We start from the raw sequence: 22,709 nt of genomic DNA on the forward strand, positions 1-22,709 counted from the left end.
TGGTTGATCTTGATGGACATGTCTTTTTTTTTTTTTACCGTACTATGTGACTCTGTAAGTCCACAGATGTCCCTCCAATAGTAAAATGAAGACAATGTACATTCTCACAGCTCAATGTTTGGCTTAACAAATGCAACATCCAGGGGGCGTAACTACGATGATGGCAGGTGCAGACGTGTCTTGCAGGAGCTCCGCCAAACCAGGCACCATCGGCTGCCATCCTCCCTCTCATTACCTTTGGAGATGATATCGCCAGCTGGATTGAGTTCCCCTCACCTTCGGGAACAAAAAGACCCCGGGTTGACACAAACCCGGGCTACTAAAGTGTTTTGCGGCCTAGTGAGGAGACCTGATCCACGGCCTCAATTCTTGCAGCGGCGGCCCGCCGATTCCCATCGATACTGGCCTGGCTTTCAAAGGTAGCGGCCACTGTGGTCTTCTCCCACAGCAGCTGCCAAACTCTGGGACGAATCGTAGTTCCAGAGCTCTTGTGGCCTGGTCCGAGGGCTGGAACCCCGGCCTCAATTCTTTCAGCGGCGGCCCGCCAATTCATTTCCATACAGGCCTGGCTACCAGAGCTAGCGGAGCCCGAGGTAGAGGGGCGACCTCACCTCTGTGTCCGGCTTCCACAGCAGCTACCACAATCCGGGACGAATCGGAGCTCCAGTGCTTTGCGGCCTGGTAAGAGGGCCGGATCCTCGGCCTCGATTTTAAACCGGCGGTCGGCAGGAACATACTGCAACGGACCCAACCTCTACTGGGGAGTGATTCAAAGGAGGCTGCAATACCATTCTGTTCCTACAAGGCCTGGAAGTCCTCAGCATACACTAGGAAGCCTCACCTGGAGCTGTGTCCCAGTGCAAGGGCCTTCATTCAGCCGCTTCTCCCCATCGACTCTACCCCTCTTGGGGTATGTGCAAATACCCCATCTGCTCAGATTCCCTCTGCCTGCTAGCGACACCCCAAAGGGACTTCCGCTTCTGCCCTTGGATGATATTGGCGGTCCTCCAACAGGCACTCCCTGTCAAACCCGGATCTCCCTATCTCTCTCGCCGCTCCCTGACTCGCAACACCTGAGTGACGTGCCTTGCCTTCTACATCTGCCCCTGGACGTTGCACGGCTCTCCTGCCACCTGGTAGCTGGACTACCCTCCCACAGATCCAGGCAACTGCACAGCTGTATAACTTTGCTTTCCAATACCTTCCTACTTGGATACATAGCTGTTCTTACTTCAACATACATGTCTAAACTTTATTAACAAATGTGATTGCAATGCAGACTTTTCATACCTGGCTCACTCTGACATATCTACAAAGCAATATGGTGAAAATTGGTCAAGCAAAACGCGGAGACCCTCCCTCTACCCTCAAACAGAAGAAATTCCTACCTGACATGGATAAATTCCTGAAAAGACACACACCCCAGCGATCTACACCTTCCACTAAAAAGACATGTGTGTCCACTGAACACTGCGACACTTCAGACGTTACGTAGAAGAAGAGGTGGCGTCTGACCCACCTTTAATGATCTTCATTTCTACTAAAGGCTTACAAAAGATTATTGAGAAAGCCCTTCAGCCCAGTGATGCGGGAACTTGCCGATATTAACCCCTTAAGGACGCAGCCTAGTTTTGGCCTTAAGGCTCGGAGCCCATTTTTCAAATCTGACATATTTCACTTTATGTGGTAATAACGTCGGAATGCTTAAACCTATCCAAGCGATTCTGAGATTGTTTTCTCGTGAGACATTGGGCTTTATGTTAGTGGTAAAATTTGGTCGATATATTCAGTGTTTATTTGTGAAAAATTGCAAAATTTAGAGAAAAATTTGAAAAAATAGAATTTCTCCGAATTTAAATGCATGTGCTTGTAAAACAAATGGTTATACCAGCCAAAATAGTTACTAGTTCACATTTCCCATATGTCTACTTTAGATCTGCATAGTTTTTAGAGCATTATTTTATTTTTATTGGACGTTACAAGGCTTAGAACATGAACAGCAATTTCTCATATTTTTAAGAAAATGTCAAAAGCCTTTTTTTTAAGGTACCTGTTCAAAACACCCCATTTTAAAAACTAGACCCCTCAAAGTATTCAAAACAGCATTTAGAAAGTTTTTTAACCCTTCAGGCATTTCACAGGAATTAAAGCAAAGTGGAGGTGAAATTTGCAAATTTCATTTTTCTTGCTGAATTTCAATTTTATTCTATTTTTTTTCTGTAACAAAGAAGGTTTTACCAGAGAAACACTACTAAATATGTATTGTCCAGATTCTGCAGTTTTTAGAAATATCCCACATGTGGCTCTACTGCGCTCCTGGAATAAAACACAAGCCCTATAAGCAAAGAAGCACCTAGTGCATTTTGGTGCTTCTTTTTTATTAGCATATATTTTAGGCAGCATGCCAGGTTTGGAGAGGTGTTGAGGTACAAAACTGACTCCATTTTGGAAACTGCACCCCTCAAGGAATTCATTTATGGTTATTGTTACCATTTTGACCCCGTAGTTTTTTCACAGCGCGTATTTGAATTGGGCTGTGAAATTAAAAGAATGACAATTTTTCCAATAAGATGTCATTTTTGATCAGAATTTCTTATTTTCACAGGGAACAAAATGCCCCATTTTGTTGCCCAATTTTTCCTGAGTGCGGCAATACCCCATTTGTGGTGATAAACTGCCGTTTGGGCCCATGGGAGGCCTCAGAAGGAAAGGAGCGCTGGAGTCCAGATTTTGCTGGATTGGTTTTCGGGTGCCATGTCGCATTTGCAGAGCCTCAGAGGTATCAAAGCAATGGAAACCCACCAAAAGTGACCCCATTTTGGAAATAAAACCCCTCAAGGAATTTATTTATGGGTGTTGTGACCATTTAGACTCCACAGTTTTTTCACAGAACTTATTTGAATTGGGCTGTGAATTTAAAAAAAAAACTTTTTTCCAATAAGATGTAGTTTTGGCTCAAAATGTCTTATTTTCACAACGAATAAAATACCCCATTTTGTTTCCAAATTTGTCCTGAGTGCGACAATACCCTATTTGTGGCGATAAACTGCCGTTTGGGCCCATGGGAGGTATTAGAAGGAAAGGAGCGCTATGTGTTCTTTGGAGCCCAGATTTTGCTGGATTGGTTTTCGGGTGCCATGTCGCATTTGCAGAGCCCCAAAGGTATCAAAGCAATGGAAACCCACCAGAAGTGACCCCATTTTGGAAACTAAACCCCTCAAGGAATTAATTTATGGGTGTTGTGACCATTTAGACTCCACAGTTTTTTCACAGAATTTATTTGAATTGGGCTGTGAATTCAAAAAAATTAAATTTTTTCCAATAAGAGGTAGTTTTGGCTCAAAATGTCTTATTTTGACAACGAATAAAATACCCCATTTTGTTGCCAAATTTGTTCTGAGTGCGGCAATACCCCATTTGTGGTGATAAACTGCCGTTTGGGCCCATGGGAGGCCTCAGAAGGAAAGGAGCGCTATGTGTTCTTTGGAGCCCAGATTTTGCTGGATTGGTTTTCGGGTGCCATGTTGCATTTACAGAGCCCCAGAGGTATCAAAGCAATGGAAACCCACCAGAAGTCACCCCATTTTGGAAATAAAACCCCTCAAAGAATTTATTTATGGGTGTTGTGACCATTTAGACCCCACAGTTTTTTCACAGAATTTATTTGAATTGGGCTGTGAATTAAAAAAAAATTTATTTTTTCCAATAAGAGGTAGTTTTGGCTCAAAATTTCTTATTTTCACAAGGAATAAAATACCGCATTTTGTTGCCCAATTTGTCCTGAGTGTGGCAATACCCTATTTGTGGTGATAAACTGCCGTTTGGGCCCATGGGAGGGCTCAGAAGGAAAGGACCACCATGTGGCCTACTGGGAATTTTCTGGTGCTAAGTCATGTGTGCAGAAGCCCCTGAGGTATCAGTGCAGTTGAAACCCCCGAGAAGTGACCCCGTTTTAAAAACGACACCCCTTAAGGAATTCATCTAGAGGTGTAGTGAGCATTTTGACCCCACAGGTATTGTGTAAAAGATAATGCGCAGCAGATGGTGCAGAGTGAGATTTGCAATTTTCTATATATATGCCATGTCAGTGTCCGATATATTGTGCCCAGCATGTGCCACCGGAGACATACACCCCATAAACTGTAATGTGGGCTCTCCCGGGTACGGCAATACCCTACATGTGGCTGTTATTAGCTGCCTGGGCACACGGCAGGGCTCAGAAGGAAAGGACCACCATTTGGCCTACTGGAGCTTTTCTGGTGCTAAGTCTTGTACGCAGAAGCCCCTAAGGTACCAGTACAGTTGAAACCCCCGAGAAGTGACCCTGTTTTAAAATCTACACCCCTTAAGGCATTCATCTAGAGGTGTAGTGAGCATTTTGACCCCACAGGTATTGTGTAAAAGATAATGTGCAGCAGTTGGTGCAGAGTGAAATTTGCAATTTTCTATACATATATGCCAATTCAGTGTCCGAAATATTGTGCCCAGCATGCGCCACCGGAGATATACACCTCATAAACTGTAATGTTGGTTCTCCTGGGTACGGCAATACCCTACATGTGGCTGTTATCAGCTTCCTGGGCACACAGCAGGGCTCAGAGGGGAAAGATGAGGAGGGGTAAGCTGTGCGAAGTGGATCAGAGCGAATAAAACTGGGGTAAATTAAAAATAAAGGGATGGATAATAAATTTTAAAACACTCTTTCATACAGAGCTCTGGTTTTTCGGGACACGTGTCACATTGATATATTGTGTCCTTCCTTATCCCCCTCTTATAGCAGACTCTGCACCTCTTTTGACTTTTTCCCTTCTTGCCAGTTTGGGGAAATTCTCCTAAAAAGTGTTGCCCTGGTACGATGCCTGTGGCCCCGCTTCCAGAGGTACTGTAAGGCTTCCAGGACTTGATCTGACAAGTCCACCCGTCCCATGTACCTATTGTAGTCCAGGATGCAGTCTGGTTTGGGGGTCCCTGTACTGGTACCTCGTACAGGTACATGGGTACTGGTGTGGCATCTCCCTGGTCTTGTACTTGACACACAATATGTTGCTGCTAGATTGTGCCCTGCTCTCACGCCTTCTGAGCTTTGCCCTGCAGAGTCTTAGGGAGGCCTCTCAGATTACTTCTAGCAGTGCCGCATGCCGCAGGACTTCTGGAAGCGAGGCAGTTGAAGAGTGGGACGCTGGTATAAAAATTATCCAGGTAGAGGTGGTAACCCTGGTCCAGCAGTGGGTGCACCAAATCCCACACAATTTTTGTATTAACTCCCAGTAAGGGGGGGGGGCATTCTGGGGGCTGAATACTGGTGTCCTTCCCTTTATATATCCTAAATTTGTAGGTATACCCTGATGCACTCTCGCACAGCTTATACATCTTCACGCCATACCTTGCCCTCCTACCCGGCAGGTACTGGCGGAATTGAAGCCTCCCTTTAAAATGTACCAGGGATTCATCTATAGAAATACACTTCTCGGGGGTGAATGCTGGGAAAACCGGGCACTGAAACGGTCTAATAGGGGTCTCCGTTTATACAAACGGTCAAAACTGGGGTCATCTTGGGGTGGGCACGGCTCATTATCAGTATAATGTAAGAAGCGAAGTATTGCCTAACTTATATTTTATTTTTTAATTTCCAGCTCAGTTCTGAAGTTGCTTTGAGGGGCCCATATATTAGACACCCTTATCAAACACCCCATTTCAGAAACTAGACCCCTCAAAGTATTCACAACAGCATTTAGGAAGTTTATTAACCCTTTAGGTGTTTCACAGGAATTTAGAGCAAAGTAGAGGTGACATTTAATTAATTTAATTTAATTTATTAGGCACCATGTTCGGTTTGAAGAGGTCTTGTGGTGCTAAAACAGTGGAAACCCCCCAAAAGTGACCCCTTTTTGGAAACTAGAGACCTTGAGGAATTCATTGTACTTTTCATGGGGTGCATGCGGCTTTTTGATCAGTTTTTATTCTAATTTTAGGTGGCGTGGCGGGGTTTTTTTTACAGCGTTCATCGCACGCTATAAATTACATATTCACTTTATTCTGCGGGGCGATACGATTACGGCGATACCAGATGTTTATAGTTTTATTTTATGTCTTATGGCATTTACACAATAAAATACGTTTTGTAACCAATCATTCACTTTTTGTGTTGCCTTATTCTAAGAGCCATAACTGTTTTATTTTTCCATCAATAAAGCCGTGCGAGGACTTATTTTTTGCGTAACGAACTGTAGTTTCGATCAGTACCATTTTTCGGTACATGCGACTTTTTGATCTCTTTTTATTCCATTTTTTGGGAGGTGAAGTGACCAAACAATTGTGATTGTGGTACGGTTTATTATTATTTTCTTTTACGGCGTTTACTGCGTGGGATAAATAATGACATGGTTTTGTAGTTCAGGCCGTTACGGACGCGGCAATACCAATTATGTATAGTTTATTTGTTTATATATTTTTATTAATAATAAAGGACTGATAAGGGAAAAAGGGGGATTTTTATGTAATGGCAGGAAGGAGGTGAAGGGAAAGTGAGCCCTAATCTACCCACCGCCCTGTCCCTGCCTACTTGCAACGACCCGCCCTAGGCGACGGGGTACAACTGGGCGGCGGTCCCTACGCTGTCTAAGTGCACGGGAGAACAAACAGGGAACACGCAAGGGAAGGGGCAGTTGCCCACGGAACGCCGCGAGGAAACTGAGCGGTGAATGAATAGTCAGGACCAGGATGAAGTGGAGTATACCAACGTGAGCACGGAGAAGGAAGCAAGCCAGGGGCAAAGCGAAGCAGGTTAAGCGGAACTGCAGCAAGGCAGAAGCACGGCAGAAGCAGGCTGGAGCAAGCAGCAGTGGGGCCAGGAATCCAGAAGAATTACAAGCACTGAGGAAGAGAACACGGCAGGTAATAAAGGACAGGGGGCGGAGCTAACTCCGACTGACCAGGCTGCGATAGGCTCTCCCACTCCTGAGCCTGCCACCCTGGTTGGTGGGAGACGGTGTCAGTCTAACAGGTCTGGCCTCAGGTGTGGATTGATTAATCCCAGGAGTATACCTAGACGTAGTACCTGGCAGATCCCTAACATTTTACTTTTATTACTTTTAAATCTTTTATTTTCTTATTTTTACACAACTTTTTTTTACTTTTTCACTTTTTTTACTTTGTCCCACTAGGGGACTTGAGGGCAGGAGGCTCTGATCGCTATTCTAATACACTGCACTACATACGTAGTGCAGTGTATTAGAGCTGTCAGCTGTTCGCTGACAGCAAGCATAGTGGGTCCTGACTTTGTCGGGACCCACTAGGCTTCCGTCGATGGCGTAGCCAGAGTCCATTGTTAGGATTCTGGGTGCCATAGTAGCCATCGCGGCCCGCTATCGTGTAGCAGGCTGGCGATGGCAGCTTAACCCCTAAGAAGCCGCGATCGCTATTGAACGCGGCTTCTAAGGGGTTAATCGGCGGGGACCACCGCGATCGGTCCCTGCACACTAAGCTGTGATAGCCTGCTGTCGGAAACAGCAGGTATCACAGCTCAGACACGCGCCGGGGAAAGATGGCGCCGTGTTTACTCAGGTCAGTACTATTACTGACCTGAGCGCGAACTATGTACTTAGCGCGACGTAATAGTACTGACCTGAGCGCGAAGGGGTTAAACAGGAAGTCCAACACATTGGAGCTAGGGTGGAGCTTCTTGAAGAAACCCAAACCACTCTTCTAACTCATGGCGATGCAACCTCTTCGGCTCTCATGGCGTGTCAGACTCACCTCAATTCTCGACACATCTATTTGGAAGATCAGGACAACAGGGGGCACAACAATCTCAGGATAAGGGGAATGCCTGAAAATGTCCCTCCGCATGAGACCTTGTCCATGACTAAGAAAATCCTGGACTTTGTCCTCAGCCCGGATTCACCCCCAGACCTACAAATTGAAAGTGCTCACAGGGCCCTCCGCCCACAACTAAAAGAAGGTGAACCACCAAGAGATATCGTATGCAAACTGCTGTCCTTCCCTTTTAAAGAAGCAGTACTTTGCACGGCAAGAGACATGATAGATCTTATATCTGAGGGACATAAACTGTCTTTTTTTCAGGATATTTCCCCGACCACACTGTCCAAATGAAGGTCGCTGAGAGTGGTCACAGAACTACTCCGGAACCTAAAAATACCATATAAGTGGCTCTTCCCTTTTGGCCTATCCTACCATTTCCAAGGTCAGCTGTTCATCGTCCGTTCGCCGGAAGATTTAGAGAAGGCTTGTCCTCCACTTGACCTCGACCACACCGCCATCCCATTTTGGCTACCATTTACACAGGTAGCTTCTCTTCCCTATCTGCCTAAATCTGATGTCTGGATGAAACCCAGATCCTGCCCACCCAAGAAGAGACTGGCAAACAATCCATCATGATAGACTTACTGCCCAGTCTATGAATGTCTTCTATTCGTATACATAATCTGTCTGTCTGCCTAAAGAGATATTGTCTTAACCTTCTTTTTTTTCTCAGGTTGTTTGAGATGTGTTTTCTTCCACTGCTTTGCTACATTCTGTCTTGAAACATAGACGTCTGAGTGCCGAGATGACACGAGTTCACGGATGCATATCCTTATACACTTGTTCACTCTTCTCCCCGCCACCTCACCTCTCCACCAGTCAGTTCTTAACTGACTGATACGGCACTGTAGATCAGTGCAAAGATTCTAACCTAAACATTTGGAAGTCGTTTTGTAATGACAGGGATAGGGAAACAGACAAGTGAGCCCTAATCTACCCGCCACTCAGTCCCTGCCTACTTGCAACGACCCGCCCTAGGCGACGGGGTACAACTGGGCGACAGTCCCAGACAAGGAAACGCAGAACAAGCTTGGTGTTTTAAGTGGCTTGTGAACTAAGTGGAGTTCTAAAACCGGAGTTGAAAAGAGGAGTTGAAGCCCCAGTAAGTATTCTTCTTTTCTTTTTCTTTGACAATTGTTCGCTGTTTTGGTGTAACTTGGATAATGGATAGCAAGATTGGAGGTTTTCTTCAGTGCACAGTTTGTCATATGTATACACGACTGGAGCCGGAGTTCCAGGGTGAATATCTCTGTGGCAGATGTGAGCATGTTGTTCACCTGGAAGCTCGCATTAGAGATCTGGAGGAGCAAAATGCAACACTGAGGAAGATAGACAATTTTGAGCGGAGCTTGCTGCTCACAGAGCATGCAGTTAGTGGGTTAGAACTAGAGGGTGAAGACATGGGTGAGCAGGATCAGGTAAGTAGCTGGGTTAATGTAGTTAGGGGCAGTAGAAAGGGGTCAAAGACAAGGAAGGCCGATCCGGTTTCTGGCATTCCAAGCAAAATTGCCTGGTTGGGTGATGATGCGAGGGTGTCAGTCTCAGAAAAGGCAGCCCTAGTGGATACTGATCTCCCTAACAGCCGGGAGAATAGCCAAGCTAGTAGTCGGCGGGATGGTAATGCAGGTAAGCCAAGACAATTGATAGTTGTAGGGGATTCTATAATCAGGAAGACGGATAGAATAATTTGTCGCCAAGACCGCCTCAACCGAATGGTTTGCTGTCTCCCTGGTGCCAGGGTTCGGCATGTGGTGGAACGGGTGGACAAATTGCTGGGAGGGGCTGGTGATGATCCAGCTGTTGTGGTCCATGTCGGTACCAATGACAGAATAAATGGTAGGTGGAGGAGCCTTAAGAATAATTTTAAAGAACTAGGCTACAAGCTGAAGGGAAGGACCTCCAAAGTAGTATTCTCAGGAATACTGCCTGTGCCATGCACATCACAGGAAAGACAGCGGGAGCTCAGGGAGTTAAATGCATGGCTTAAGTCTTGGTGTAGAGGAGAAGGATTTGGGTTCCTAGAGCACTGGGCTGACTTTTCATTGGGGTACAAACTGTATTCTGCAGATGATTTGCACCTAAATGGAAGGGGGTCCGCTGTGCTGGGGGAGAGAATTCTAGCTGGGGTGGCGGAGTGTTTAAACTAGGGCTGAGGAGGGAGGCCAATGTAGGAAATAAAGGGGTAGCCAGGTTAGAGAGGGGTCAGACTATATTGGTGGGGGGAGAAACAGACGGTGGGGAGAGGACTAGGCAACAAGATAAGGAGATCCTTTCGTTACAAAACAGCAGTGAAAATAAAAAGGCCCAAATGTCAAATAATCACATTTCTGATAGTGAAATTGAAACATTTAAAGGCAAGTTAAAGTGTATGTTCACAAATGCCAGAAGTCTAGCAAGCAAAATGGGGGAGCTGGAGGCCTTAATACTGGAAGAAGATATAGATATAGTTGGTGTTGCTGAAACATGGCTGGACTCTTCACATGACTGGGCTGTAAATCTACAGGGTTTTACACTGTTTCGGAAAGACAGGGCAAATAGGAAAGGTGGTGGTGTATGTCTGTATGTGAGAAATGATATGAAGGCGAGTGTGAAAGAGACAATAGTGGGTGAAGACTGTGAGGAGGTTGAAACCTTGTGGGTGGAACTAGAAAGGGAAGTAAACACTGAAAAAATTACTTTTGGTGTAATCTATAGACCCCCCAATATAACTGAGGAGATGGAAGGTCAGCTATATAAACAGATGGAGAGGGCTGCACAGGCGGGTACTGTAGTGATAATGGGAGATTTTAATTTCCGGGATATTAATTGGTGTCATGGTTCGGCTTCAACTGCAAAGGGGAGACATTTCCTCAACCTGTTGCAGGAAAATTTTATGGGCCAGTTTGTGGAAGACCCGACTAGAGGTGAAGCTCTGTTGGATCTGGTCATTTCTAATAATGCAGATCTTATTGGGAATGTCAATGTTCGTGAAAACCTCGGTAACAGTGATCACAATATAGTTACATTTTACCTATACTGTAAAAAACAAACGCAGGCTGGGAGGGCAAAAACATTTAATTTTAAGAAAGCCAATTTCCCCAGGATGAGGGCGGCAATTCAGGATATAGACTGGGAAGAACTAATGTCAAATAATGGGACAAATGATAAATGGGAGATTTTCAAATCTACATTGAGTTATTATAGTGCAAAATTTATTCCTACAGGTAACAAGTATAAACGACTAAAATTAAACCCCACATGGCTTACACCTTCTGTGAAAGGGGCAATACATGACAAAAAAAGGGCATTTAAAAAATACAAATCTGAGGGTACATCTGCAGCCTTTGTAAAATATAAAGAGCTTAATAAAATCTGTAAAAATGTAATAAAATCAGCAAAAATACAAAATGAAAGGCAGGTGGCCAAGGATAGTAAAACAAATCCCAAAAAATTCTTCAAGTATATAAATGCAAAAAAGCCAAGGTCTGAACATGTAGGACCCCTAGATAATGGTAATGGGGAGTTGGTCACAGGGGATCAAGAGAAGGCAGAGTTACTAAATGGGTTCTTCCGCTCTGTATATACAACAGAAGAAGGAGCAGCTGATGTAGCCGGTGCCAGTGCTGTTAATATATCAATTGATATACTGTTTTGTATGAATGTAGATATGGTCCAAGCTAAATTAAATAAAATAAATGTACACAAGGCCCCGGGACCAGATGGGTTACACCCTAGAGTTCTTAAAGAGCTTAGTTCAGTTATTTCTGTCCCCCTCTTCATAATATTTAGAGAGTCTCTCATGAGTGGTATAGTGCCAAGGGACTGGCACAGGGCAAATGTGGTGCCTATTTTCAAAAAGGGCACTAAGTCTTCGCCAGGTAATTATAGACCAGTAAGCTTAACATCAATTGTGGGGAAAATGTTTGAGGGGCTATTGAGGGACTATATACAGAATTATGTGATAATAAATAGTATTATAAGTGACAGCCAGCATGGTTTTACAAAGGACAGAAGCTGTCAAACCAACCTGATTTGTTTTTATGAAGAGGTAAGCAGAAGCCTAGACAGAGGGGCCGCTGTGGATATAGTGTTTTTGGACTTTGCAAAGGCATTTGACACTGTCCCTCATAGACATCTAATGGGTAAATTAAGGACTATAGGTTTAGAAAGTATAGTTTGTAATTGGATTGAGAATTGGCTCAAGGACCGTATCCAGAGAGTTGTGGTCAATGATTCCTACTCTGAATGGTCCCCAGTTATAAGTGGTGTACCCCAGGGTTCAGTGCTGGGACCACTATTATTCAACTTATTTATTAATGATATAGAGGATGGGATTAATAGCACTATTTCTATTTTTTCAGATGACACCAAGCTATGCAATATAGTTCAGACTATGGAAGATGTTTGTGAATTGCAAGCGGATTTAAACAAACTAAGTGTTTGGGCGTCCACTTGGCAAATGAAGTTTAATGTAGATAAATGTAAAGTTATGCATCTGGGTACGAAAAACCTGCAAGCATCATATGTCCTAGGGGGAGCTACACTGGGGGAGTCAATTGTTGAGAAGGATCTGGGTGTACTTGTAAATCATAAACTAAATTTCAGCATGCAGTGTCAATCAGCTGCTTCAAAGGCCAGCAAAATATTGTCGTGTATCAAAAGAGGCATGGACTCGCGGGACAGGGATGTAATATTACCACTTTACAAAGCATTAGTGAGGCCTCATCTAGAATATGCAGTTCAGTTCTGGGCTCCAGTTCATAGAAAGTTGGAAAAAATACAAAGAAGAGCAACAAAGCTAATAAGGGGCATGGAGAATCTAAGTTATGAGGAAAGATTAAAAAACTAAACCTATTTAGCCTTGAGAAAAGACGACTAAGGGGGGACATGATTAACTTATATAAATATATGAATGGCGCATACAAAAAATATGGTGAAATCCTGTTCCATGTAAAACCCCCTAAAAAAACAAGGGGGCACTCCCTCCGTCTGGAGAAAAAAAGGTTCAACCTGCAGAGGCGACAAGCCTTCTTTACTGTAAGAACTGTGAATCTATGGAATAGCCTACCGCAGGAGCTGGTCGCAGCAGGGACAGTAGATGGCTTTAAAAAAGGCTTCGATAAGTGCCCGGCCATTGAGCGCCTCTCCACGAATGAAGCGACTGGTACCTTTTGTACCAGTGACGCTTCCATCGATGAAAGGCGCTGACTGACTGGCAGGGAAAGTCATCCTGCCCAGCCAATCAGCGCCTTTCATAGACGCTGCGTTCAACCCCCAGGAGACCTGCGCAGAAGAGAGCAGGAAGAGAGCAGGTCTCCATGGCTGCCGGACGGCGTGGGAGCGGGAATAAGGTGAGTTTGAAATGTTTTTTATTTTTATTTTTTGTAATAGAAGTGCGTGGCTGTATCTGCGGGGGGGGGGACGACTTTGTCTACACGGGGGACTTTATCTACGGGGATGTTTATCTACAGGGGGACTATATCTACAGGGCTGGGCTATATACAGGGGGACTATATCTGCTGGGCTATATACAGGGGGAGTATATCTACAGGGGGGCTATATACAGGGGGACTATATCTACAGGGGGGCTATATACAGGGGGACTATATCTACAGGGGTGGGCTATATACAGGGGGACTATATCTGCTGGGCTATATACAGGGGGACTATATCTACAGGGGGACTATATCTACAGGGGGACTATATCTACAGGGGGGCTATATACAGGGGGACTATATCTACAGGGGGGCTATATACAGGGCTGGGCTATATACAGGGGGACTATATCTGCTGGCCTATATACAGGGGGACTATATCTACAGGGGGGCTATATACAGGGGGACTATATCTACATGGGGGCTATATACAGGGGGACTATATCTACAGGAGTGGGCTATATACAGGGGGACTATATCTGCTGGGCTATATACAGGGGGACTATATCTACAGGGGGACTATATCTACAGGGGGGCTATATACAGGGGGACTATATCTACAGGGGGGCTATATACAGGGCTGGGCTATATACAGGGGGACTATATCTGCTGGGCTATATACAGGGGGACTATATCTACAGGGGGGCTATATACAGGGGGACTATATCTACAGGGGGCTATATACAGGGGGATTATATCTACAGGGGGGCTATATACAGGGGGACTATATCTACAGGGGGGCTATATACTGGAGTGGGCTGTCTATAGAGCACCATATACAGGGGTGGGCTATATAGTATATAGCCCCCATTAGATATAGCCCACCACTGTATATGGTGCCCCATAGATAGCCCACCCCAGTATATATCCCCCCTGTAGATATAGTTGCCCTGTATATAGCCCAGCCCTGTAGATATAGCCCCCTGTAGATATATTCCCCCTGTATATAGCCCACCCCTGTATATAGCCCCCCTGTGTATAGCCCACCCCTGTAGATATAGCCCCCCTGTGTATATCCCAGCCCTGTGTATAGCCCAGCCATGTAGATATGGTCCCCCTGTAGATATGGTCCTCCTGTAGATATGGTCCCCCTGTAGATATGGTCCCCCTGTAGATATGGTCCCCCTGTAGATATAGCCCACCCCTGTATATAGTCCCCCTGTAGATATAGCCCACCCCTGTATATAGTATCCCACAAATAGCTCCCCCCTATAGTGCTCCACAGAAAGCCCACCCCTGTATATAGCCCCCTTGTACATATAGTCCACCCCTGTATATAGTGCTCCACAGATGTATATACTATATACAAGGGTGGGCTATCTGTGGAGCACTATATACAGGGGTGGACTATCTAGTGGAGCACTATATACAGGGGTGGACTATATGTCCAAGGGGGGGCTATATACAGGGGTGGGCTATCTGTGAAACACTATATACAGGGGTGGACTATATGTGGAGCACTATATACAGGCGTGGGCTATATCTTCAGGGGGGCTACATACATGGTTGGGCTATCTGTAGAGCTCTATATACAGGGGTGGGCTATATCTACAGGGGGCTATATACAGGGGTGGGCTATCTGTAGAGCACTATAGGGGGAGTTATTTGTGGGACACTATATACAGGGGTGGTCTATATGGGGGCACTATCTACAGGGGCTCTATGGCAGGCACTATCTACAGGGGGCTCTATGGCAGGCACTATCTACAGGGGGCACAGTGTGTGTGTGGGACACTGTGTATGGTGCTATTATAATTAGAGGTGCAGTGTATGGCGCTATTATATTTAGGGGCGTAGTGTGTGGTATAATGATAACTTTATATTTATTTATAGGTGCAGATATGTTGGAAAAGTGAGAAGCTGAAGACATGTGAGCGGCAAACTGCAGAAATGGGCTGTGACCGGGAGCAGTCATCATAGAGGTCTGGACCGGATGGAGAAAAAGAACTAGAATCTGAGACGTCACCGGTGAGTCACTTAATGTAAATGTTTATTCTGCCTCTAATCAGCACTGTAGTCACTGTATGATCTGCAGTGAGATATTGGGAGGTGTGATTATGATAGGATTTATTTTTTGTGAAACGGCATCTCCCAGCATATCCTTATCATTGTTCTGGCCATGCTGGGAGCTGTAGTTTTACGCCGTACACACCTATACGGCAGGGGTTGCACTAAATTGAGCTGTATTTGTGCTGGTGTTGTATATATGTACTGAGCTTGGTTCTGGTGTTGTGTATAGAACCATATTGCTTATGAAATGTACAAATAATTTTATGCTCGCGTTACATAAAAAGAAATGACACGTCGATTGGTAGAGAAAACAAACACGGTGAGGGGGAAGGAGATGTCGGGAAAGAGGTTGGGGGGTGGCGGCGCCAAACTGAATCTTTGCCCCGGGTGCTGGAGAACCTAGCTACGCCTCTGGATTAATACTACATTGTTTATGCTATCATGCTTCATACTATTTTCCATATAGACTGAATTTGTTTATGCAGACCATCTATATGCTCATGCCCTTGTTATACTTCATCCATGTACACATGCCCTCTGCATTTGATAGACGTTTTTAGTCATGCTTTGCATGACTCATCTTTTAATATTGTGAATGTTTCAATAAAGTTTATACATTTTTTCATCATTTATGTGTTGTGTTAATTGTACCCTTTATTCTATAGGTTGTATATTAGACATTGTGGGTCAATGCACCAAGGTTTACTTGGTTTCACTAGGGTCTTGCCCTATATGGTCAATAATAGCACTGTTTACACATACATACTGGCAAGACTATTTCCTGAATGTACCAATAGGTTCATATATCCATACAGTGCAAGATACAATCATGTCTAATACATATAGCAGCTTAGTAAAAAAGTTCAAATACAAACCAGGGGTGACCGTGTGCCCAATGCGCGTTTCGCTGTTGCTTCACCTTGTGGCATGCCTCTTCTAAAAAATAAGTGCCCTAGAGAATTCGTGGGGGGGGGGGGGGCTCCAAGATAATTATATTCCGTCCTTACTACATTGTAATAAAGTAACTATCCAAAGCTCCATTGCAAAGAATCAAGTCCAGATTTAGAATCAGTTTTAAAAAAAATCAGATTTAAAAAAAAAATAACAAAATCGTCCGTTATCTACTGGATTTGTTGTGAACCACTTATATAAATGAAGTCTAATAGATAAGGCCAGACATCATATAACGAATCTGCTGGGTTCCCATCGGGCATCGCCGCACTGGGTCCTGACAGTTTCCAGCATCAGGACGGTTGAGGACTCGTCAACAAAGAGCAGTAAGTAAATGGCCTGAGGTCTAATTTTCGGGTTCTGATATAGAGTCTGAATTAATTTTAAGGTCTGGGGTTTAATATACATTTTGGGGTCTAATCTTGTATCTGGATTAACTTTGGGGTCTAGTGTAGGGTCTACATTACCTTTGGGGTCTTGTCTGGAGTCTCGATTTCTTTTAGAGTCTGGTCTCTGATCTAAATTTATTTTAGGGTCTGGTCTGGGGTTTGGATTAATTTTGGGGTCTAGTCTAGGGTCTACATTTATTTAGGGGTCGGGTCTAAGGTCTAATTAAATTTTAAAGTCTGGTTTGGGGTTTGGATTAATTTTTGGGTCTGGTCTGAAATCTTTAAATATTTAAACCTTTTTATGTTCTACAGCTGTAGGAATGAGCGCCGCGTGTTATTATTGTATACAGGACCGTAATAAAGTATTATATATAAGGCCACACTGCATGAGGTCAATGTTATTTTATTTCATGATATAGACTGATACAATAAAGCTGATCTGTCCTCCTGGGTCTTGTAGTACTACAGTAACATTGCTTTTTAGTCTTGTACAACTATGAAATTATTACTATTGTGCATAGAAAGATGCAATAAGATTTCTTTCTCGTTACTCTCCTGGAGGTGCAGTGATGAGTTTGTCTCTGGTTCCCACATCTTCTCCTGATATACTCTGTTTAACATTAAAGATACTTGGAGGTGAAGCCACAATGTTGGGTTTTCTCGAGTGATCCCCCTTTAATAAAAATAGAACCGCAGACTAATAAATGTAGAAAAGGATTTTTACTGAACACAACTTATTTTACAGTGGCACAAAATCATCTGGTTACTTCTCACCAGGGTCATACTCTGGAAGGGACACCCATCGCTACTCTCCCATGACTCTCAGTAACCCAGCCTTTCCCAGGATTACCAATACCAGGCCACGTTCCAGACCTCCAGACCCACTGTAGCTTCCTTTCCAGACCCACCTACAGGAAACTCCTGATCCTCTCTACCAGGCCACTTACAGAACTCTCCAGGGTGTGAACACTCTACCGTTCATTGTCCCCTTCTGAGGGCTGACTATTTCCACCGCCATATCAGACTTTCCAACGCTACAGCGCCTAAAAATAGTCTGTCAGAACACCTTCTACCCCATGACTTCTGCCTTCTACTGCGCTTTACACCACAACAGTCCCTGTCTCAGTACCACACAGGCTTTGTTTACCCTCCGGCATCCACCTTTATTCGCAGCCTCCAGCTTTCTACTGCTCTGGACCAAGACAAGCCGCCTTGTTCACCAGATCCTCTGACTCAATACGCGCTCACTCCTTACTGAGCTCAGATCTCCTCTCTCCCTTTGGGTGAAAAAAATTCCCTTCCTTTTTTGTGCTCTTGTACTTTCCCCTCCTAACATTGTGGTGGTGCAGTGTATCACGTCCCCACGCTCTCTTCTGCCAGTACCAGACTCTTTCAGTGCCTATCAGCGCCTCACCTCTTCCCTCTCCTCACTTCATTCACCTGTCTCCTGATGACAGCACCGCCGGACTCAGCCCCGCAGAATATCACGGCCTGCACCAACCAGGACATGCACAGACTAGAAAAAAGACACAAAAACATATTACACCACACCTGGCATCCGGACAGCCTCCTACTTATAAAGGTATCCTATTTATAAAATAATACAGGCCTCAGACCATGGGCTGTAGATGGGTGTGAAGTGAATGGGGCAATTACTTCACCCTCCTTAGAAAGCAAATAATTCATTTATTACTGGGCTTTTGGGACTTCCTCAAGAACTTACAGTCTTGATATTGTGGACCACAAAGCCTTTTTATATACAGATATCAGAAGTGGCTTATCAAACAATCTACAGCCAAATGATCAGCTCCCTAGCCTTGACCTTGAGGTGAATCCCCACAATTCGTCTTCTCTAAGTTGAACCTATGAGCCATACAAACATGAACTGATTCTGTTCATAAGGATTGCTCAAGATGTTAACATCGGCCCTCACCTGGACAGAGAAAGAAAGAAACATCTCAGGACCTACAGAGAAAATGAGTTTGTTATAAAAATAGTGGCCTTTGTGGATCTTCCATGTTGGCTAAGCCAGTGTCATCAATCTGTGGAAGGTGTATACATGCTGGAACTGATCCACCAACAACAGCTAGTTGGGCGTTCCACTGACAGGCTGATGCCGGCTGGATGTGTACTGTTATTTATAGGCCAAAAATACCTGCAGAGACGGCTGGTGGTGACCTGTGGTAGACGACTGCTGCTTCATCCATGCCTCTTACTCAATACTGCCAGTTTAGCTTTCTCCTCCATGGTGTCCAGCGTTACTAGTCCCTGCACTGACAGTAGAAAGAGCCACAACTACACAAGCGTCATATATATTTTTATTTATAATGTTTATTTTACTTTTACATAATGTAATTACCATATACAATGCATTCATTACAAATTTCTACAAAAGGAAATATAAACCTTATTCCATCTCCCTCCTACCCCATGGATCGTAATGGAGAGAAAAAAAACCTAACATGGACAGCAGTGAAGGTCACGCATCTGAGGATTGTACTGACCCTCAAGTTTAAAACAACTCTCATAATTACAAATCTGTTTTCCAATTTAGGCCAAGATGCACAATTTATTATATGAGTGGACATCCATCAACCAGAAGCCTCGCCTGAAATCACAGTCTTGTGGCTCATTTCATGTGTAGAGTGTAAGGACACTTCAGACATGAGAGACAAATAAAAGGGTCAAACAGCACGACCATATTCATTAATATCCCTCAATTCTGGAACATGTGAAGATTATACCCATGAAATCAACATTGAGACATATCTCACACAACTAGAGATGCAGGCCAATACTATATCTATATATATAAAAAAAGAGAAAGAATAAGGTAGTCCGTGCACTCACATAAATCCAACTATTTGTGGTCAACACAAGAAGACATGTGAGTAGTCGGTAATAAATTGTGTCATCTCTCATCTGACAGAACCTCTAAATCGTGTTCCCAGTGTATCAAAGACTTATAATTATATTTAGAAGTGACATAAGAATTAATTATTTTATATGACACCCGCGTTCCCCCCTTTTGCAATTTGGAAGAAATTGGAAAGTGTAAGATAAGTGAAGATTGTTCTGAACTCGATAATAGAAGAAGCGGCACTTTGTAAGTTCTGTATCTAAAAACATCTGTGTTAGCTAAGAAAAATTCTCAAAAGAAAGTATCACCCCTCCGTTATATATCTGAAAAACAACGATCAGTCCTCTCTGTCCAGAATTCTGAAATCTCACTTTCCTGGAAGATGATAGTTATTCCATAAAGGAGAAATGGACAGAAGTGACTGATTGAAAATATCTGTTTCATTTCTTCCCAAACTCTTTAGAACATATTATATAAAGGATCATTTCAAAATGTTAATCCTCCCAAGACACCAGATTCCTAAACCTGAAATATGTTTTGTGGAAAGGTATAAAAAAATTAACTCCATCGTGGGGCGAGTGTTTAGGTAAATCTGCGGTAAGTTTCCAAATTATATGAATTTATTCACATGAATGTATAAAACAAACACAAGTACAACGCGTTTCATCCTCGTCCTGAGGTCTTCGTAAGGCATATATATAAAATCTCCTAAAATGAAGTTGTAAAGGATCTGCCAGGCACTACGTCTGTGGATACTCCCAGGATTAATCAATCGACACCTGAGGCCAGACCTCTTAGACTGACACCGGCTCCCACCAATCAGGGTGGCAGGCTCAGGAGTGGGAGAGCCTATCGCAGCCTGGTCAGTCGGAGTTAGCTCCGCCCCCTGTCCATTTATACCTGCCGTTCTCTCTTCCTCATTGCTTGTGATTCTTCTTGGTTTCCTGGCCCCACTGCTGCCTTGCTCCAGCCTGCTTCTGCCGTGCTTCAGCCTTGCTTCCCGCTTATCCTGCTCGCTCTGCCCCCGGCTTGCTTCCTGCTCCGTGCTCTGCGTTTGTATATTTCATTACATCCTGATCCTGACTGCTCGTTCACCACTCCGTTCCCTCACGGTGTTCCGTGGGCTACTGCCCCTTCCCTTGCTTGTTCCCTGTTTGTATCCCCTTGCACTTAGTCAGCGTAGGGACCGCCGCCAAGTTGTATCCCGTCGCCTAGGGCGGGTCGTTGCAAGTAGGCAGGGACAGGGCGGTGGGTAGATTAGGGCTCACTTGTTCCCTTCACCTCCTTCCGCCATTACATAATCACAAGCCCATACCTAGTCTACCATTTCTCCTACGCTGACGCTATAATGGACCCCCTTGAGACCCTGACCCAGCAGATGCAGGGCCTCTCCCTACAGGTCCAGGCCCTGGCTCAGAGGGTCAACCAGTCTGACGCTGCCATAGTAGTACCCCTCATCTCACCTCTAGAACCTGACCTCAAGTTACCTGACCGGTTCTCAGGGGACCGTAAGACTTTTCTCTCCTTCCGGGAGAGTTGCAGACTTTACTTCCGTCTAAAACCTCACTCCTCAGGTTCCGAGAACCAGCGGGTGGGAATCATTATATCCCGACTCCAGGAAGGGCCCCAAGAGTGGGCCTTCTCCTTGGCTCCTGACGCCCCTGAACTTTCCTCCGTTGATCGTTTTTTCTCTGCCCTCGGACTCATTTACGACGAGACTGACAGGACTGCCTTAGCCGAGAGTCAGCTGGTGACCTTACGTCAGGGTAGGAGACCTGTTGAGGAATACTGTTCTGATTTTAGAAAGTGGTGTGTAGCTTCTCGGTGGAACGACCCGGCCCTAAGGTGCCAGTTTAGGTTAGGATTATCTGACGCCCTGAAGGATCTGCTTGTTAGCTACCCCTCTTCTGACTCCCTAGACCAGGTTATGGCCCTAGCAGTACGACTTGACCGACGTCTCAGGGAACGTCAGCTTGAACGTTTCAGTGTTTTCCCCTCTGACTTCCCTGCGATCCCCCCCGAGGTCCCATCTCCTCGCTCTTCCACGGAAGACTCGGAGGTACCTATGCAACTCGGGGCCTCCATGTCCCCTCGACAACGTAGAGAGTTCCGCAGGAAGAATGGTCTCTGCTTCTATTGTGGGGATGACAAGCATCAACTGAACACCTGCCCAGGCGCAAGAATAAGCAGCCGGAAAACTTCCGCGCCCAAGTGATCATCGGGGAGGTCACTTGGGCGCACAGGTATTTCCCGTTAATATGAAACGCAATAAAATGTTGCTTCCCTTTCAGGTCTCGTTTGCTGGCCGGTCTGCCACTGGCAGTGCCTTCGTGGATTCTGGCTCATCTGCTAATATCATGTCTGTGGAATTTGCTATGTCTCTAAAAATGCCTTTTATTGATTTGCCTTATCCTGTCCACTCCTCTTGCTAATGGTTATTTTACTCAGCATACTCCTGTATTTGAACTCCTTGTTGGCTCCATGCATTTGGAGCAGTGCTCTGTACTGGTGATGCAGGGATTATCGTCCGATCTGGTATTAGGTCTTCCCTGGTTGCAGCTGCATAATCCCACGTTTGACTGGAATACTGGGGATCTCACCAAATGGGGTAGTGAATGCCTGACGTCATGTCTTTCGGTTAACTCTATTTCTCCCCGTGAGGAGGTAAACACGCTACCTGAGTTTGTTCAGGACTTCGCTGATGTTTTTTCTAAGGAGGCCTCCGAGGTGTTGCCCCCTCATAGAGATTACGATTGCGCCATCGATTTGGTACCAGGTGCTAAGCTTCCTAAGGGTAGGATATTTAATCTTTCATGTCCTGAACGTGAAGCCATGAGGGAGTATATCCAAGAATGCCTGGCCAAGGGTTTCATTCGCCCCTCGACTTCTCCTGTAGGTGCTGGCTTCTTCTTCGTGGGGAAGAAGGATGGTGGTCTTAGGCCGTGCATTGACTATCGGAACCTGAATATGGTCACAGTAAGGAACCAGTATCCCCTTCCTTTGATTCCGGATCTTTTTAATCAGGTTCAGGGGGCCCAATGGTTCTCTAAGTTCGATCTACGGGGGGTGTATAACCTTATCCGCATCAAAGAGGGGGATGAGTGGAAGACTGCGTTCAACATGCCCGAAGGTCATTTCGAATACCTGGTCATGCCCTTTGGGTTGTGTAATGCCCCTGCTGTCTTCCAGAATTTTATTAATGAAATTCTGAGAGATTACCTGGGAAATTTTCTTGTAGTGTACCTTGATGACATACTGGTGTTT

General features: G+C 44.8%; 1 protein-coding gene across 1 annotated transcript in view; it reads right to left on the bottom strand.

Annotated features, from left to right (window-relative positions):
- The window catches only part of LOC142759032 (uncharacterized), a 57,198-nt gene extending 38,406 nt beyond the window's left edge, over positions 1–18,792 (bottom strand). Inside the window, exons 1-4 of the mRNA XM_075860846.1 lie at positions 18,741–18,792; positions 18,466–18,550; positions 18,026–18,101; positions 17,137–17,258 (exon numbers count right to left, since the gene is read on the bottom strand). Coding sequence (XP_075716961.1) covers positions 17,137–17,258; positions 18,026–18,101; positions 18,466–18,550; positions 18,741–18,792 — 335 coding nt within the window. The remainder of the gene's footprint in view (positions 1–17,136; positions 17,259–18,025; positions 18,102–18,465; positions 18,551–18,740) is intronic.
- Positions 18,793–22,709: the final 3,917 nt, after the last annotated feature.

Source organism: Rhinoderma darwinii, chromosome 4, assembly GCF_050947455.1.
Source record: "Rhinoderma darwinii isolate aRhiDar2 chromosome 4, aRhiDar2.hap1, whole genome shotgun sequence".
NCBI lineage: Eukaryota > Metazoa > Chordata > Amphibia > Anura > Rhinodermatidae > Rhinoderma > Rhinoderma darwinii.